Source organism: Bos taurus, chromosome 9 (genome assembly GCF_002263795.3).
Source record: "Bos taurus isolate L1 Dominette 01449 registration number 42190680 breed Hereford chromosome 9, ARS-UCD2.0, whole genome shotgun sequence".
NCBI lineage: Eukaryota > Metazoa > Chordata > Mammalia > Artiodactyla > Bovidae > Bos > Bos taurus.
The window spans coordinates 27,881,620-27,902,002 of NC_037336.1; the positions used below are offsets into that span (position 1 = coordinate 27,881,620).

General features: G+C 36.6%; 1 protein-coding gene and 1 long non-coding RNA gene across 51 annotated transcripts in view; one reads left to right on the forward strand and one right to left on the reverse strand.

Annotated features, from left to right (window-relative positions):
* Positions 1-20,383, forward strand: part of TRDN (triadin) — a 415,031-nt gene that overhangs the window by 180,447 nt on the left and 214,201 nt on the right. For all 50 annotated transcript variants that reach the window (XM_059890081.1, XM_059890082.1, XM_059890083.1 and 47 more), the window contains one exon: positions 10,699-10,776. In XM_059890081.1, the coding sequence (XP_059746064.1) occupies positions 10,699-10,776 (78 nt within the window). The remainder of the gene's footprint in view (positions 1-10,698; positions 10,777-20,383) is intronic.
* The window catches only part of LOC132346210 (uncharacterized), a 55,033-nt gene that overhangs the window by 22,126 nt on the left and 12,524 nt on the right, over positions 1-20,383 (reverse strand). The gene's annotated exons all lie outside the window — the stretch shown is intronic.

The window sequence follows — 20,383 nt, forward strand, 5'->3', positions numbered from 1 at the left end:
GAATTTGCTGGCATATTAAGTGCAGCACTTTCACAGCACTTTCGCATTTCACTACAACTTGCTGCTGAACAGCTGTCAATTGCAGAATGTTGGATCCCACCAAAAAAGATACCCCACAACCAAGCGCAAAGAAGAAGCCCCAGCAAGACCGTAGCAGGGGTGCAATTGCATTTAGAATCAAGCTGCATACCCGCCAGAGATGCTCAAATGGTTCAAACAAACTGTGCACACCAGGACCCAGAGACCCCACAGAGACTGAACCAGAATTGTGTTTGAGTGTCTCCTGTGGGGGTACAGGTCAGCAGTGGACTGCCGCAAGGGCAGGGGCTCTGGGTGCAGCAGACCTGGGTATGGCATAAGCCCTCTTGGAGGAGGTCGCCATTAACCCCACCACAGAGCCATCGGAACTTACACAGGACTGGGTTAACAGACTCTTGGAGGGCACGAACAGAACCTTGTGTGCACCAGGACCCAGGAGAAAGGAGCAGTGACCCCACAAGAGACTGACGCAGGCTTGCCTGGGAGTGTCCAGGAGTCTCTGGTGGAGGCGTGGGTCAATGGTGGACTGCTGCAGGGTTGGGGGCACTGGGTGCAGCAGTGTGTGCATGGGACCTATTGGAGGAGGTCACCATTATCTTCACAACCTCCACCTCAGGTCAAACAACAGGGAGGGAGCCCATCAACAGAAAACTGGATTAAAGATTTACTGAGCACAGCCCCACCCATCAGATCAAGACCCTTTCTCTCTCAGTCAGTCTCTCCCATCAGGAAGCGTCCATCAGCCTCTTATCCTTCTCCATCAGAGGGCAGACAGAATGAAAACCACAATCATAGAAGACCACACTGCTCACATGGACCACAAGCTTGTCTAACTCAGCGAAACTATGAGCCTTGCCACGTAGGGCCACCAAAGTTGAACGGGCCATGGTGGAGAGTTCGGACAAAACGTGATGCACTGAAGAAAGGAATGGCAAACCACTTCAGTATTCTTGCCTTGAGAACCCCATAAACAGCGTGAAAATGTTCCCTTGATATCTAATTTTCTTGAAGAGATCTCTAGTCTTTCCCATTCTATTGCTTTCCTCTATTTCTTTGTACGGATCACTGAGGAAGGCTTTCTTATCTCTCCTTGCTATTCTTTGGAACTCTGCATTCCTATGGGTATATCTTTCCTTTCCTCCTTTGCCTTTAGCTTCTCTTCTTTTCTCAGCTATTTGTAAGGCCTCCTCAGACAACCATTTTGTCTTTTTGCGTTTCTTTTTCTTGGGGATGGTCTATGATATATTAAATGTACTCATTTTTAGGGGGGTTTCCCTGGTGGCTCAGTGGTAAGGAATCTGCCTGCAGCTCAGGAAACTTGCAGGAGATGCGGGTTTGATCTGTGGGTCGTGAAGATTCTCTAGAATAGAAAATGGCAGCCTCCTCCAGTATTCTTGTCTGGGAAATCCCATGGATAGAGGAGCCTGACTACAGTCTATGGGGTGGCAAAAGAGTCAGACACAACTGAGCAACAAAACAACAACAATGTATTCAGGGATATGCCATCTTATAATGACCAGGTTGATAAACAGCAGCCTTATTAGAACTGATACTTCTATTTTAGTAGCAATGATCAGTTAAACTAAATGAATAATAGCTCATCACTTATTAGTCAGTAAGTTAGCACGTGCCAGGAGGAGGGCCATGCCTAGAGATGTAAATAAAACTTGAGATTTTTAACTCAAAATTTTATTGAAATTTTGCAATTTTTCTTAAAAATGATCCCTTTTTAATTCTATTGAATTATACCTTAAAGTTTTAAACATAAATATAATATTTTAAGCATTTGTCATATTTGAAAAAATTGATTTCCAATAAAATAAATCGCTGTTATATTTCTATCCCTCAACTCCTTAGAGAATAGGCAACTCCATTTTGATAAAGTATGTTTGACATTGGAGAGCAGCATTTCAGAGACCTAATTTGAATTAATTATAACTTTGAAAATTGAATTGACATAACTGATGGTCAAAAGCATGCACTATTTGTATTTCAAATCATCTTCAAATGAAACAAGAATTAACATATCCATTACAAATACCATTATGCCGTAATATAGGATACTGCACTTCAGGTCTATTTTTTCTTAGTTATTATGAGTATCATTGGCTATAGAATTCTAAAGCCTAACAAAACAGCATTTGTACTGAGTTGAAATTGTTTACCATTATTCTAGATTTCATCATTTATTTTATTTGTTCCTTGTGCCTCATTGCTCTCTCTAAAATAAATGCAGACAGACAACATTCTGCTGTGAAGAACACTGAGTTGAGAATCTGCATTCATGTATCATACTTATGTGTCACTTAGGTCAATGTAGCAAGTTGTTTAGCTTCTTTGAATTTCAGGGTTCTCAGTAAATTCTTAAGTTTCTTCTGGTACTAATATTCTTTTCGGGTTACATGTGTAGGTGTGTAATTCTTTGGGCTTGAAGCATACCACAATGGGTAATTTACATAGTCTTTGCACTTTAGGGTAACTGTAGATTCAGAATATATTGGATGTGTTATATCTTGATTGGGCTAATGAAGCTAGTTTTCTTTATCTTTGACCTTTAAGCTCAATTTTTCCCACTAATGGATAAAACTGTTAAAGTTTCACTTTCATGGAAAGATTGGTACTCATAAATAAATTGGTAAAAGTTCTGACAGAAAGAAAATGAATACTTTGGCCTGGAACTGTAAATAACTGAAAAATAGAAAGCAAAAAATAAATTTTATCACGTGTTTTGTTGGAAGTATTCTGTACTCTGCTGAGATCTAAAAATACTGTAATTTGGTTTGTTCATATTCAAACACTCTAGAAACAGTGTAACAGAATAGCATGTAGTAACATTCATTTATTCACTTACTCATGTGCTCATTTTCTCTTGTAGGTATTCATTTCTCTTTACTAAATATGTATGCATATTCCAGACTCTGTTCTCAAGTTGCTCATAGTCAAATGAGGATTAAAAACAGAAACAATAGCAATAACAAAAAATCCCAGCACAGACTTGTAAATAAACAAATGCATTGAGAATCAGAAGATAAGTGTACACTGGCTATTCTGAGAACATAAGAGTTGTGAAGGGTGTGGCTGGAAGGGAATCAAGGAAGAGATTAAAGGCATTTCACTGGATGACTCCAAGGCGAGTAGGGTAATTGTATCCTAAGTACATGAGATAGTTTTTATTTTTGTAAATTGAGACTGCACTCTATCTAATATGCCTCATAATCTCTTTTCATATCAGCTCTGACCTTTGTACTAAAAGAAAAATTTACAGTTCATATTACCTATTTGTCTATTTTTTCCATCTTTACTGTCTGCCTATTGCCTCATCTTATGTATAAATATGATTTGCTCTGGGGTTGACAGAGATATAATTTGGATAGCTAGAAAGAAATATTTAAGAAAAATGAAGAAATAGTAATTCTGCAAGTTTTGAAAACCTCCAAGTTGACAGTCTATCTAGAATTGTCAAAATGAGATCAGGGACCAAGATGGGTACTTGAGGTCAATTTAATATCTAATTAATGTTAAGCAGAATATGATCGTGAAGAAAACTATGAGACTTTTAATCTTAGGAAGTGAATCTTTAAAGATCTTATAAGAGTTATTAGTCATTTATGACAATGGGTAAAATAATTGTCATTTATCTTGACCTTCCGAATAAATATTCAATAAATAGAAAAATAAAAATGAAGTGAAAAATGTTTATCTTAAATGCTTTTGAGGTATAACCTTGGTTAGGCCACTTTTCCTTCTAGAGACTATTTTTGTCCACCTGAAACATTAGGGTGTTGAAATAACTGATTTCAAAGATCTCTTCCATACCCTAAAACTCTATGATTGTGATTCCATGCATCTATTTTTATTAAATCCTGGATATCAGGTATTCTGTCATAATCAAGGTGTAAGAATAAATGAAACAATGATATGATCTTGAATCAATCTCATTTCCTTTTTCAGTTAGCTTTTCCATGGTAGAATTATTTCTAACTTATAAATTAGAGATGAAGACGAAAACACACTAATATTACCTTTATCATTTTTAATCAAAGGAATTATGAAATATGTATTTGACTTCTATTCCTTGCTTTCCATCAAAGCAAATATGCAAATATGTAATAGCACATGGAAATATTAGGGAAACTTTTTATCAGGATGCAAAGAAACCTTTCGAGTAGAAACATTTTGGCCTGGAGGATGCTCTTTGATCTAAGTAGTTGAAGCTTTTGGTTTTTTAAACACCCATACAGTAGGGTTGCATTACCAAATTATACTAAATAAACCATTTGCTTAAAAGTTTTCTAAAATCATGAAAAAATATCTTGAAAATTAATTACCAATATGCTGTACTTTTAGAATAAGCCAACAAAGCAGCTATGACTTATACTTCAATGTCTTCTATATAAATCCTTTGGCAAAATGGAAAACTATGTAATTCAAGTGACAACAATGACTAAGCAATTAGTCCATAAATAGCATCTGACTAAGTAAATAGGAAATTTCCTGCCCTTATCTGAATATTTCTCATTTGTTCCCAGATGCTCAAGCCAAATTGTCAGTCATCTTTGATTTCTTTCCTGCACTTACCATATCAAACTCATTTAAAAAAATCCTACTGAGTCTGTATAAAAATGCACTCTGAGTCCATCCATTTATCTACAGTTCCTGAGTTTTTCATTGACCATATCTTTAAAAATTCCATCTATTATTCTAAATAGCACTCCTTATTACTCTTCCTTGATACATTTTTAATAAGATGCTTATTTTCATTTTACTTATTTAGTTGATATTTTTTCTCTCTGCCCAGTAGAATCTCAGCTCTGTGAAACAGGTGATTTTCTCTGTATTGGTACTGCTGTAACTCCATGTCCTAAGAAAGTGCCTAGAACTAAATAGGCACTCAGGTACATTTTTTGCAGGAACAACTACATCTCTACTGCAAAACCTAGACCAGGCTCATGTCATCTCTCACCTGGGTTTTTTTCAACAGTTTCCAACTGATCTGCGGCTGCTTCTTATATCTTTTCCTTTGCAAACATTATTTTTGTTCACACAGCAGCCAGTGAGTTTTTAAAACCCTATGTGTCATACTAAAACACTTCAAAAGTTTACCATTACCCATAGAACATATCCAGACTCACAAGAGCAGCCCAGAATGCTCTGATATGAGCCTATCACTGCTCTCCAGCACCAGTGACCTTTAAGCAATCCAGGCTGTTCCTAGCATAGGCATTTTAACTTGCCTTTCCCTGCCAGGAATCCTTTCATCCGGCCTCTCCTGAGGTTTACTCTTTTGTATTCAAGTCAGAACTTGTGTCTCCCGTTTGGAGACAGAGACCCTTGATACATTGTGCAGTTGTCCTGCAGTCTTTGTACTTATACAAAGGCCCCCTGCTCTTCTTTCATCTCAAGATTTGGACTGGCGTGGCAAGTGACCTGACCAGTTGGGAAGAGCTGCTTCTTAATTTTGCACTAAGCAAGTCCTCCTCCTCCAACCATACCACCATGGACAGCACACACACAGAAAGGAGACAATTTGAGCAAAGCGTCATAGGTTAGTGGAGTTCTGCTCAGTGCTAACCCAGTTCTTCCTTTTCCAACCCATTTAGTGTCATCTCTTTCTCACAGTCACTGTCTGCCTCACCACTCTGTTTTGATGTCCCTCCAGTTCTGAGATCTGAAATTATCAGTCTTGCTTGTCACCTGTCTCCCTTCATCTTTAATGTAAACTTTATAACAACACAGCCCTTCTCTCTTCCCTGTGGTCCCTCACTGATTTTATTTGTACTGCTATGCCCAGGAACCCTCACAACAACCCAGCTGGAAGAGACATTACTGTTCTTGTTTCACCCTGAAACATTCTTAACATCTGAGTCCTCAGTTAAGTGATAATTGCCTGTTTACACGTATCCTTCACAAGATCAAGTACAAGGGCTGCAAAGTTATATATGTAGAAATTAGCAATACACAAGTGGGAGTTATAAAGATGCCTATGACTGAAGTAAAAACCTTGGATCTGTCCACCTCATACAAACTCTTGAGCTTCAGATTCCTTATTCTTCATTTCATAGGCAAATTCACCAAGTCTGGGATTATTGTATGAGTGATATCTTAATTTTTTTAATAAGTAGGGTGGAAAAGGGAAGAGTTACTGACACTCTAAACACCTCTGCTCCATTCCTTCCATTTTAGAGGTAGTCCAAAAGGACAAGGCAGAGAAAGGAACCCTCAGTAAAGAAACTTGAAGGTCAACTTGTCCCTCTTTTAATAAAGACACTAGCACAATTACTATATGTCTCAGCCTAAAATATAAACCATATTTTCATTTAATTTTAATATTTGTTCAATTCTAAACTTTGAAAATATTATTCTATATGTTATAAAAAATAGTCTAGGAACCTTGTGCCAGCAAATAAAAGCAATACTATTGCTTTAACATACTTGGCAATAGTTTTCTTATTAATTTCAAATTTTCCCATTTTATGTTCATCATAGATCCCCAGGTGGCTCAGGGGTAAAAAATCCGCCTGCCAATGCAGGAGACACAAGCTCGATCCCTTGGTTGGAAAGATCTCCTGGAGAAGGTGGGAGATGGCAACGCCCTGCAGTTTTCTTGCCTGGGAAATCCCATAAACAGAGGAGCCTGGCAGGCTCCAGGGTTGCAGAAGGGTCGGACAGGACTTAGTCACCTAGCAAACAATGACAGTAGATGCACAAATGCTTTAAATACTATTGACAGAATGCATTGGGATAGGTGTTTGTAATTAATCACAGTTTATACTTTCTCAAGATGTAAATGAATTTTAACTCAGTGGTCATTTACAAGAGTGACACTCCCTCTGTCATGAGATCTATCACTTCATTGTTTGCGGCGCAGGAGGCCTTTCAAAGTCTGTAGTCTCCTGGATGTACTGGGTACCCCCTTGAAAATGCAATGGGGGCCCAAGGGAAAAAAAAAATAACTATCAGCATTAGAGTAAAAAATATCCTCAATATTTGTTTCAAGATTTAGGAGGTAGACTTTAGTTATCTAGAGATGGTTTAGAACTAGGAAATCTCCTTTGATTAAAAAACTAGGTAAATCAAGCTTCAGTATTGTGATTTGCTTTTTCCTTCACATTACCTGAATTCTGCTCATAGCCTCCTTCTTGATTTGAGATTCTGAGTAATTCATTATTTCTAGTAAAGTAAAGAAAACATCAGTAACTTAGATCATTAGGAGGAATGCATACTATATGTCATCCTCAGTGGAATTAGACTAAACCGAAAGCAATCATATTGACTTGAGTGAGAAAAAACTCAGAACAATAAAATATTGGCAGCTTACAAACATGAGATTCAGGTATTATGGAAATAAGCCAGTCAAAATCACTCACGGAACAAAAATAAAGCCAATTCACTGTGTTTGAATGTCAGAGGGATTTTCAGGTAATAGCTTGTAAAATGAAGGGCACCTTTAGAGATCCAATGTAAATTTCAACAACGTAAATTCTTCCTTTAGAGAGTAACAATCCTCACAAATTCCAAAGAAATATATTCCTAATAAAATGATAAGCCTCTTTCCTGTAAATGAGTTCTGCTATTTCTGTCATGTTTAATTTTATCTGTTATTATGTCTTTGTTGTCTTACTTCAAAAGTCTGTTTCAAGTCCTCTTGTGTAATTAGGTGGGATATAAATTGTAAATATATTGTATGAGAAAGAATATTTTGAGTATTTACTATGTGTTAGATGTTTCATTTCTTAATCCTCACAACAGCTGACAAAAACTCTCCTCATTTTAGAAAGGCCATGAAGCTTGGATACTTCATGACATTTTCAAATTCACACAGATTATAGGCAGTGGAGCTGAAACTCCCATATTTATTTGATTCCAATCATGTAGGCTTTATAATAAACAGCTTGCTTTCATTATAAAATTATATTACTATATCCATAAATTATTATATAGATATAATTTTATATTCATTCATATAGAAAAAATAGTCTGTAATTTCAGTAGCATTTTCTGACATTATTTGAACATAAAAGAGGCCTTTTCTGTAAGTCAGTACCAGAGAGTCAGATGTCATTCTCAAGTATGACATGCCTGATTTGTTTTGGTGACCCTTAACAAAACAAAAACTTGCCCTGAGCTAATAATTCCCCTGCCAGAGCTACCTAGCTCTGTCACTCTAGAGGCAAAAAAAAAAAACTTTTTTTTTTTCTTTTTCTGTTGGTGATACTTCGCTACTGAGTCCACTGTCTCACCATCATGTGGTTGTCCATTTTAGAGAGTATGATATTGTTTATTATAGTTGTAGAGAATTTCTGATATAGACTGCACTTTGTACTTTATGTTGCAGAAATACCTGTTTGATTGTTCTAATAGTTCTATGTATCTTGGCATCCAGGCTTTTTTTTTTTTTCACTAGATAATCACTGTCTGCTATCCCTCCCTTTCCTCCTCCATTCTTTACTTGGGAAACTCTCTTCAGGCTTTTAAATGCAAGAATCATTCTGTGACATCTCCTCTGTGTATATTATTTCCCATCATCACACTATGTTATAATAATCTGTCTGTAAATCTGTTTTAGCCATGATATTGGGAACTTCTTACAAGCAGAGTTGGAGATTAATGTTTTTCCTGTGCTGAGATATAATAAGTGCTAAGTTAAAAAATAAAATAATGACTTCAGAGTTCCTCCAGGAAAATATACGAAGATTTTGTAGTCTAAATTATAAACTATTCCCTATGGAAAGAATTGAATACATTCAAAAATAAATTCTTAAATGGCTGATCAAAACTAAGATCATACATTACTGCTGTTCAAGGAAGTATTTGACAGCAGAGAAATCAGTTCAATTTGAACAAGCAGGATCCCTTGAAGATATTTTTGAAAGCCTTATTATTTAGAAATAATTGATTTATGGATGTTCATGGTCACTTGTATTTAAGCTTTAGTTATTTAATTGACTCCTTCCTCAGTCTAGATTCTCTATAGATTTTAAAAGCTACAAAATACCATCCTATTTTAGAAACATTTTTTCAAGGACAGCTTTCAAGCAAAATTTGGGAGAGAATACTCCCTAGTGTACATCCCTTTGGCTTACAAAGATGGTAGAAAGTCAGGGTGGAAACTCCACTCCTCTGTCTCTCTTCATCCTTACATGTGATGGACCTTTACATGTGACTACCTTTAACTGCCTTAGGTAGTCTGAGAGGAAGTTTCAGCACCTCAAGTCCACTTCTTAGGAGCTGAGCCCCTGAATCCCTGTTCACTTCAGTTTAAACTGCAAAATGAAAATTATACCTGCATTCTAAGCATCTTATGAAGATTAAATGACTTCATATGTCAAAACTGTTTGGGATCATTCTAGGCATATGTATAGTAAGCACTGTATAAATATTAGCTAGGGAAAATCAATGTGGCACAAACTCCTTTTTTAATGTGCCCACCCATCCTTACCTTTTCCTTGCTTACTGAAAAATGAAATTCCATGTTACATTCCATATTTCCATCTTTGCTTTCATTAGGAAAATAATCAGTACTAATATGGATGTATACTTTTCTAGATATATGGCATGGCCTGCATGAAAATATGCTTTGCTTCTGTGCATATGGGTGTGCTCAGTAATCCATCTGGATGGGTTTAACAGCTAAAAGTAAATCCTTCAATGAGTAGCTAGTAACCTCTTCTACTCAGCTTGAGGGCCTGGAGTTCCTCCCTTCTTTGCCACCACAGAAGGTGTTGTGTGTGCAGCTCTGGCTGCTAATCTACAATTCACCAGAGCAAACTAATTTTGACAAATTCTAAAAAAGGAAAACTTCTAGTAAGCAGGCAGGTCTGCTAGCATTCAATAATATCTAGTTGTCAGTGAAATTTTAGAAAGTGCATATATATGCCCGTGTTGATTCTTAGATTTAAAAGAGTCACACAGCAGGAGTTTATGAAATGAAAATGAATGATAAAAGATTTTGCAAGCATTTCATATGGGATCATACGTTAGTTAATGTTTACAGTTCATGGCCCGGATGGTTTTGTTTAATTAAAGAAATCACTTGGGATAAGGAAGTATTGAGAACAATTGTGAGATTTTATGGTTCATAATAAGCCTAGAGATGAGGGAGGCTTTTAAGTTTCTATAAAACTGAATATATTTTCCCTTTGGCCCATTATTTACTTAACTGCGGGTCATTTATTTTGGCAGGAGAAAATGTACCTGTTCAATATCAAAAGGCCTATGAATTTTAATCTTCCTTTATTGCCTTATTATATCACTTGAGAATTTTTAGTTAAAAGAAGAAAATGGTGATTTTTCTATGTATTAGGGTTCCTCTTAGCTTCTGTGATTTCAGTTTCCATAATTTGAAGTGCATATTGAAAATAATTGCTTTATTTGAATACATGTAGGTTTTTCATTAATAAAGTCCAGTAGATATATTTGACATTGTATATATATCTAAGAAAAGAAATATATTCAAAAATAACTCTGAAGATAACTGAATCTTTGTATGTATCTACTTAAAGATCTCACTTAATATCAATTTTCTTATTGCATAATAATATGAATTTATTCTTTGGGTTATGAATTATGCATGTTGGGGACAGATCTAGCTATTCTATTTATGTATATTAAATTTATTAATAATTTTTTTCAATATCTATTCCTGCATTGTGTGCACAGGGCAGAGCCCAGCCATACCACCTCCGTTACCAACAGAACAAGCTTCCAGACCCACTCTTGCATCACCTACTCTTGAAGGCAAGTATTTTATTTTTCCAAAGATCATCTCTATTGTAGATAGAATATAGAGAAACAAAGCAAAATAGTTGTTGCAGCAACAACAAAATCCACCTTTTCTCATAGTTTTAGTATGTCTAAACTACAGTTTACTCTTCCTAAAAGTACAATTTGCTCCTATTTAGAACACCAAAAATTTCCTCCTGAGATTATACATTGGTAGCCATCGGCTTCCAGAAGGATGACCAGCTTCATACTCTGGAAATCAAGCCAGGAAGTATAGGGTCAAAGGGACAGATAATACCTTGTAATTCTTAAACTGGAAACTCAAGAAAACATTGTATGCTCATTATCAGGAATTATACACTCATGTTAGCCTATTCTCTCCTCTATACCTTATTTATATTCTGTCCCCTAAATCCACTCCCAAATAAATTTCCAATAATTAGGAGAAAACGTTGGAGATTTTCAGCTCTTTTTATGTATCCTCCAAGCCCCTCCTACAAAGATAACCCAGGCCCTATTGATAACCTCTTGTAACTTAGAAAGATGGTAGTAACTTTGTGCCTTAGGAAATAATATAGTGATTAACAGCCTGTGTTCTACAATCACACAGATCTGGGTCCAGACTCTGGTTCTGCCCTTTTCTACCTGGATGACCTTAAATGTGATACCTAAACGTTCAGACTTTTTATTAGTAAAATACTGATGCTCATAATAATACTACTACTACAAACAAGTGTTGTAAAGGTAGAATAAAACTGTAACAATTGCAAAAATTTTATTTTTGTATTTGATAGTGATGAACTTAGGAGTTTCTTTAACTTCATTGTATTAGCTTACTACAACTGTCCACAAAGAATAGTTTGTAGATCACCAGCATCAAGATCAATTGTAAAGCTCATTAAAAAAAATACATATTCCTACCACATCTTAGATCTAGTGAATCAGATTCTCTGGCAATTCAGAGAGGAAAATCTGTATTTTTAACAAACTCCTCAGTTGAATCTTATATACATTAAATTTTAAGAGCCTTTGGCTTATGTTTATGTGTAAAAATGACTACAAATTCAAGCAGTTATTTTACACCAAACATATAAAGTTGGTAGCCTGCTTCAAATCATTTTTAAATTTATTTTTTTTCATGACACTTAAAAAAAAATAAATAAATATTTTTATTTTTTAATAAAATCTGAATGCCTTGGTGAAAGATACATTGTCTAATTGACCACAGACCCAGAAGTCATTTGGCTATACATTTCTATTTCAGTCAATACATTTATTTATGTTACAGTCAGTAGCCAGGGGAGGATTTCAGTAGCTGAGCAGGTGAAGTTTTCCTAAGTTTAGATTGAAATACCAGCGTGTTCTATGTACTTTTATGGCCAGATTCTGACCAAATCATGCCTGTGGCTATGCTGTATTCAACTCACATTTATTTAGAATATTTTTATGTTGGCTGTGGGTATATGCATTTCTTATTCGATGTCTCAAAACCCTGTAGATATTATTATCAATGATTAACAAATTTAGACTTGGAGTTTATTTTTTTTTAACTAGTATACAGAAGGACTTAGATTCTAGCCCTGACTTTCTAGATCTATAGCCAAGGATCTTTCCATCACATTACTATGCAGACTTTGAAGTTTGAGGATTGTAACTTAATGTTTTATGAGACATCAACAACTTTGGTAATATGAAGGCCTAACGTTTTGTGCTTCAGATTTCAGGCAGTTCTATGATAGACGTATCATCTTCTGATGTCAATCAAGGGTACCCTAGCAATGTGTATCAATATTTAAATATACACAGAGATCACCTGGGGATCTTTGACAATGAAAATTCTGATTTGCTAGGTCAAGGGGAAGGCCTGAGATTCTGCATTTTCACCAAGCTCCCAAATATTGCTGCTGCTTCTTCAGTACTTCATCTGAGTAGTAAAGTCCCACCTGGTTTAGGAGGCAGGTAGAGAGCAATTGAATATTCCTAAAAATACTTTCAACTTTGTAGTAATCACCTAAATGACCTACTACTGGCCAAATGTCCTTCAGAATAACTGGAGTGGCACACATGGAAAAATTTTGATTGCTAGTTGTGTGGGGGGAAAGCAAAAGGTTTCAAGCCACATACCTAAGCATTGTAGAAAGGTAAGAGAGCAGGAGAAATGCCATTGGGATTGAGGGAAAGGTTACATTATACTTGTAAATTATAACAACCTTATTATATATTGTATGCAAGATATTTTGAGTTGGTCAGCTACAAATTGAATGAATTAGCAGTTGCAAATTTCAAATAAAAATACAATCTGTAAGTCAGTACTGTATCAGTACCAATCTGAAGAAAAGAATTTGGTTATTAGAGACCATGATTTAATGAAAAGTTCATGTAAAGTCTTACTTCAAGAGTCCAAATAAGCAACACTTCTTGAATATTTAGAGAATGATAGAGATATAGTCCAAGGTTTGAAACTTTTGTCTCCCATCCAACCAAGCTAAAGATACATTTATTTGGTCCACATAGGTCTTTTATTTATTAATCTTTAAATGTGATCATTTTGATAGGGTGATGGTCTCACTGCCTCCCTTGACTTTCACATCTCCTTCTCCCATCACTCATTTGGGTCCAGATTTCCTTTGTGTGTGAGACAAGTATGTGAGGACAGCTTCTTCTTGATATGATAATTTCTTAAATTCACTATCAGCCTAGTGTCTTAGTCTGCAAGGGCTGCCATGGCAGAATACTGCGGACTGGATGGCTTAAACAACAGAAATGTATTTTCTCGCAGTTCTGGAAACTGGGAGTCTTAGGTCAGGGTACCTGAGATTGGATTCTAGTGAGAGCCTGTTTCCTGGCTTGTATACGGTCTCCTTCTTGCTGTGTTGTCACACGGCAGAGAGCACACGCTGGTGTCTCTTCCTCTTCTTAGCAAAGAAACTTCTATTGGATCAGGACTCCACCCTTGTGATCTCATTAAAGTTTCATTTCCTGCTAAAGGCCCTGTCTCCAATCCAGTTACATGGAGGGTTAGGGCTTCAACATATAAGCTTCAGTCCATAGCAGTTGGTAACCTTTAAGTTTAGTTAATGTAAAGCAACTTGAATGTTTACCTCATATAATTTGTTCAGTTTAATAAGTTGTTTAAGTATTTCTTTTTTAGCAATCAATGATTTTCCCTTTTTCATTTCTATCATATATGTCTTCCTAACACCATAAATCCCTAACTTGCATCATCTTCTATACATGCTTATAACTGATAGGAGTTAAATATTTTCAAAAATTGTTCTTAACTGAACTCAAATATAACTGAGTTTATACTGATGGTAATAAAACAAGAAAAAATCACTCTCGTTTTTGGTTACTGATATATATCAATTTACCTAGCTAGTCAGAAAGAAGAAATTTATAGTCCAAAAGCAAGGGAGGGAGATCAGAGTTGTATTTCTTCTGACATTTGGACTGTAATAGCTTATGTGACTTGAGATAATTAGACAAAAACAGACAAGTAACCATCTCACTGTCCAAATGTTCACAGAGCAAGAGATAGCCTGTAAATAATACTGTCACCTTTATGTTTCATCAGATTCTAATTCTACTGTTGTTGTGAGATGGACATAAATCTGGGGACTCCAATTCCCTAATCTAAGGCAGTTTCTGATAGGCATATTATTCAAATGTTTGACTCCACCTTAGCTCCTGGAAGAGGCTCATAAACCATCATGTAGCAAATGTTTTGCCTATCAGTCTGTCACTTGGAAAGGAACGTGTCATTTGTTAAATGGGAAGCTTAGGTTCTGCTATTATATTTAAAGAGAAATATTATTTGACATTTCATCCTGGAGCCCAATACAGTTTAAGTGAATAATCTAGCAATATTGTAGGATTCCAAGACTTTTGTTAGTAGTATCCACTTTTTGTCTGCAGAAAGGCAGTCTTTGCCCTGAGCATGCTGCCACTGAGCAACTTCCTAAGGAGCCCACATTATCAGGCAACGCTGAGATCATGGGCTTTGTCAGAGCTTGCAGATGTGCTGCCTGGGACTTCATTAACATAATTGATTAGGAACTAGGACATATTTAGTATTAATCAAGCTGTTTTTAGTGAGGCTGATTATGCACAGTCCTTGATGCACTATTTTAGTCTGGAACTTCCTTAGGACCAAGTTGCAAGAAAATGGTATTATGTAAAAAGGAACTTACATGTGACACTAACATATGCTCTTTGATTTGAGGAATACAGTTAAAACAGGTCAAAATGTAGGAGCTTAAACATATTTGCATTTTAATGTTTAAAAGAGGGGGGATTATATATAGACTAGATTATTAAGTTTGCTCACAAAAGAGTGGAAACAATTTAGGGTTTTATCAGTCAAAATCAAAAAAAAATGACCTTGTTATGGGCGAAAGCGTTCTGCACATCCATGAAGCCCTTTAACGCTTCCTTTGTGCTTTCATACCACTTAAAGCAATGAGTTTCTCACAACACTTGCTTCTCATTCTGTGAAGTTTCTATGCACTTCTTATCTTGGGTCACTTCTCGAAGGCCCGGAGGTGTCTCTGGTCTTCCTAGAATTTCAACCTCTCCCCACACCACACACTTTGTACAACATAATGAAATTATTTTGCTTTGAATCTTCAGATGTAAAAACTAACCATATATTAAATCAGTTGTTTTCTTTGAATCCTGAAGGAAATTGCAACCCACTCCAGTATTCTTGCCTGGAGAACCTCATGGACAGAGGAGCCTGGAGGGTCCATGGGATCACAAAGAGTCGGACACGACTCACGACTGAACAACAATCAACCGTGGGATTCTCCAGACAAGAATACTCGAGTGGGTCACCATTCCCTCTTCCAGGGGATTTTCCTGAGCCAAAGATCAAACGAGAGTCTCCTGCATTGCAGGCAGATTCTTTACCTTCTGAACTACCAGGAAAGCCCTTACCACTATATGTTTTAGAATACATTTGGCCTTTGTCCATGAAAATTACCTATAGCATCATTGAAAAGATCTTGTATAATGACAATCTCATGCAATCATTTTGGTCATTGTTGTCAATTTGCTTTTAATTATGGACATAACTTACCTGGAACTAACTTAAACAGAAAACTACGTTCAATATAGTATTAATTCTTATGATTTTTCAAACAGTGTTACATTTTGCAATGAATTAGTTTTTCTGTCTACTGTGAGCTCTCATTGCTGCTGAAAGGCTTGCAAGTTCAAGCCACTGTAGTTACCCATACATTCCACAAGTGGGACAGGTCTATGTGAGTACCTCGCCTGCTTCACCAAATGGTTCCTCATTATATTAACATCACAGGTGGTTTTAAGCCTTAACATGAAAGCCCATTTATCATGTTTGTCAGAGCTGTTTTTCTTAGGAGAGATTAGTCTGACTGCTCTAGAAGAGAGTCCTCAGTGATGAAACAAAAGAGCTTCAAGCAACATTTTCCATCCCCTTCCAAGCATCAAAAAAATCTGCTTCATTAAATCTTAATATTAGTACAATTGATGGATATGATCCTGTTATTCTTTAATCACTGTTTCCACTGTGGAAGCAGTGATAGACTTTATATTTTTGGGCTCCAAAATCACTGCAGATGGTGACTGCAGCCATGAAATAAAAAGACACTTGCTGTTTGGAAGAAAAGTTCTGACCAACCTAGACAGCATATTAAAAAGCAGAGACATTACTTTGCCTACAAAAGTCAATCTAGTCAAAGCTATGGTTTTTCCAGTAATCATGTATGGATGTGAGAGTTTCACTATAAAGAAAGCTGAGCACTGAAGAATTGAAGCTTTTCAACCATGGTGTTGGAGAAGATTCCTGAAAGTCCTTTGGACTGCAAGGAGATACAACCCATCCATCCTAAAGGAAATTAGTCCTGAATATTCATTAGAAGGTCTGATGCTGAAGCTGAAACTCCAATACTTTGGCCACCTGATGTGAAGAACTGACTCATTTGAAAAGACCCCGATGCTGGGAAAGATTGAAGGCAGGAGGAGAAGGGGACCACAGAGGATGAGATGGTTGGATGGTATCACCGACTCAATGGACATGAGTTTGAGTAAACTCCGGAAATTTGTGATGGACAGGGAGGCCTGGTGTGCTGCAGTCCATGGAGTCGCAAAGAGTCAGACGTGACTGAGCGACTGAACTGAACTGATTCTTTAATCAACATTGCTGGATATTATTTTCTCTCCTCCTATTCAACACAACCCCCTCCACCACTACCAAAAATCATGTTGTATGTTCTCAGTGATCTCTGAAGAATTAAAGACTTCAATCCACATGTGATTGATTACTGGACATTTAATGTAAACTGGCCACACTGCATCTATTCTGGCAAAGATGTGGAAAGGTATATATCTTATACTTAAATTACTTTTAATATTCCATTACAGACATAATTTGCAGTAATGGAACCAAATAAAGTAAGGTGAACTACTACTATATACCCTATCTTCTTCTTGAATAAATATATAACTGGTACTAACTTAGTACTGCAGTTGTGAATAATATTATAAATGCAATCACACAAAAGTGGGCAAGAGAACTCTCAAGAGAAAGACTAAAGCCCCAGCTTCCAGTTGCAGCTTTGATACTAATCTTTGACAAATGGACTGACTTTTTAGGGCCTCCATTTCTTCTACTGTCAACTGTGGAGACTGAACTTAAATAATCTCAGAGATAATTTTCTGCTTTCACACTGAGAGATCTCAAGCTTATTTTTCCAGGCTGGTGGATTGGTAGTAAGCTGTATTAAACAGAGTGAAGACTCCATGGCTTGGCCCAGATTTAAACAGCTCCTATAGATGTGTAAGGCTGTGACCATGGTCTGGATACAGATGTCAAACTTGGGGCAACCAGGCATGTCCCTGTGAAATGGATAACACTATGAAGTATTATTTTCTGAAGTTCAAAAGTGAGTTGTACAGGTCATAAAGGCTGTGAAAGTTAAGAGGAAGATGAAATATGATTGAGGCAAGGCTATGTGGTCAAATCACAAGACTTGCATTGGGCCATAAAGAGTAAGTTGGTAGTATTTGTATGGAGGAAAAAGGAGCAATATAAGAAACTTATTATGAGATAATTTCTTACCATAGGATGCATTCGAGGACAATGTTCTACAGGAGCTAGTAACATTTTATTTACAGTTCTATTAAACTGGGAACTTTATCATCTTTGCTCTTCATTGAGATACATCCTGGGAAGCAAGAAGCATAAAATAATAAAATAGAAATTTGGCTCAGGTTCTCATTCCATTAACTCTATGACACAGTAAATCTTGTTGAACTTGTGGGCAATACAATATTTTCCTTTGTTTTGAGGTGAACTTAACTCATATCTTTGTGCAGTTTTTAATGGAATTGACCTCTAGTTGTAAATTTTGATAACATAGGTAAACCATACTACTTTTGGGGCCTCTTTTACTTAGAAAGTTGCTATGAGGACTGCTTGAAATAATGTATATAGCAACTTAGCACAGTTAGGTACTTAGCTATTAGTTACTATTATCATTATTTTTTTAATCAGCAAATTTGTACATATAGTAAATACTTAATTTTCATAGTAGATTTTTATTGATATCTGTAGAAGTTAATATGGTAATTGCATTAATGTCATTAGTCAGCAATTGTGAAACTCTATAAAATTTCTTAATATAGGACTCTGGTCATATCCTGAAGAATTTTGTACACAAAACTGAATCATTTACCTCCCTCCCACCCCTCACCCCCCCTACCCATAGACTGCATGAGCCTGCTAAAACAACTGAGCAGAGGAGTAGTACAATTAGATTTGCATTTTAGATTACTGAGTCAGGGATAAGTAAGGTGATGAGTCAGCAATGAGTCAGCGATAGTAAGGGTGGATGATGAAGGGTAGAGCTTGGAGGTTTAGAGGTAAGAAAAATCTCTGTTTATAAGGAAAAATCATGCTACTTTTGTTATAAACAATCACATTGAACCCTCAAAACAATTTCAAGCAGTGAATATGATTTATATCATTTCAAGAGAAGATCAGAGGAATCAAATAAATTGCCTAAGATAATGCCATCCTAACAATGGTATAATTGGAATTGGAATTCAAATGTCTCATGCCCAGGATCAGTCTATTCCATTATCTAGAGCTAGCAATTAAAAGTTACGGCTGAGCATAATTGCTAAAGTCTTATCTGCCCTGGGTAAATGAATGGCACTTAAGAATAAGAACAGGTTTGGGGAGACGATAATGCATTCAGTTTCAGACTTGCTTAGTGCATCAGGGTCCCTGGAATATTCAAAATGGATGATTAAGAGTGTTTAATGAATGTAGTGTTTATAAAGGTTTGAGCGGAGTTATGGTGAAGCACCCCAAGCCTGACCAACTCAGGAAGGCTTTATCAGTCCTAGGCCTGAGGAGTCATGGAAATGGAGAGGTTTACAAATCCCCAACCATTGTAACTCTAAGAGAGATATGCCCAGCCAGAACTATGTCCTTTAGTAGAAGAACATATCTTCAACAATGTGTAAAATTATGTATATAATATTCCCAGTGAGCCAGGGAGGTAGTTGGACAATAAATATTCAACTATCCCTTTTATTTTTCCTGCTCTATTATTTCTTGATATTGTTCCTATTGGGCAAACTAACCTGAATCCAGAGGTTGTATTAATCCTTGGTTAACACAGTCCATAAAGGTGAGGGTGGATCTTGGACCTGGAGAGAAAATGAAGACTCTGCCATGTGTTGAGCAGCATGTTAAGTGGGATTCACATAAGTGGTTATCTCCAGCAGACAACTGAAGCTAGGAGTCTGGAGTTCACAAATGAGAGAGCTACAGACACTGAAGTCATAAACTTAATCTGAGCATAGCATTTCCAGAAGCATGTGGTGGGGAATTCTAGTTCTATGTTATTCTTGGTGAAAAAGAATTCATAGTGTAATGCTTTGGGTCTGCATAATATGTTATGTTTCCTTTTTGGACAGTCTTAATGTATACAATTGGGCTTCCCTTGTGGCTCAGCTGGTAAAGAATCTGCCTGCAATGTGGGAGACCTGGGTTCTCAATCCCTGGGTTGGAAAGATCCCCTGGAGAAGGGAAAGGCTACCCACTCCAGTATCCTGGCCTGAAGAATTCCTTGGACTATACAGTCCATGGGGTCGCAAAGAGTTGGACATGACTGAGTGACTTTCACGTCACTTCACTTCAATGTATACAATTATATTAAAAAGAACTATGAAATTCTTATTAGAAAACTGTTTAATTATTTTTAACCTCAGTGATGCTCACAATTTGTGATTGGAGAAGCATTACTATTCCCAGTAATACTTATTGAGCTCCCAAGGAACAGGAGATCTTAAAAATATCCTATGTCATACAAATTTTCATTTTGAATATAACTAAATGGCAGGCCAGTCATGAGTTTGAGTGAGGTTTAGGGCACCCAAGAAGGAAAATGTGGGAATAACATTGTCTTGGAGTTCTCCAGAGAAATAGAGCCAATACATGTGCACACACACAACTGCCCCCCTACAGACACACACACAAACACACACACCCAGCGGGGCAGGGAGAGGGGAGAAATAGAAGTTATTCTAATGAATTGGTTCATGCGATCATGTGATTTGGGGTGCTGGTAAGTCT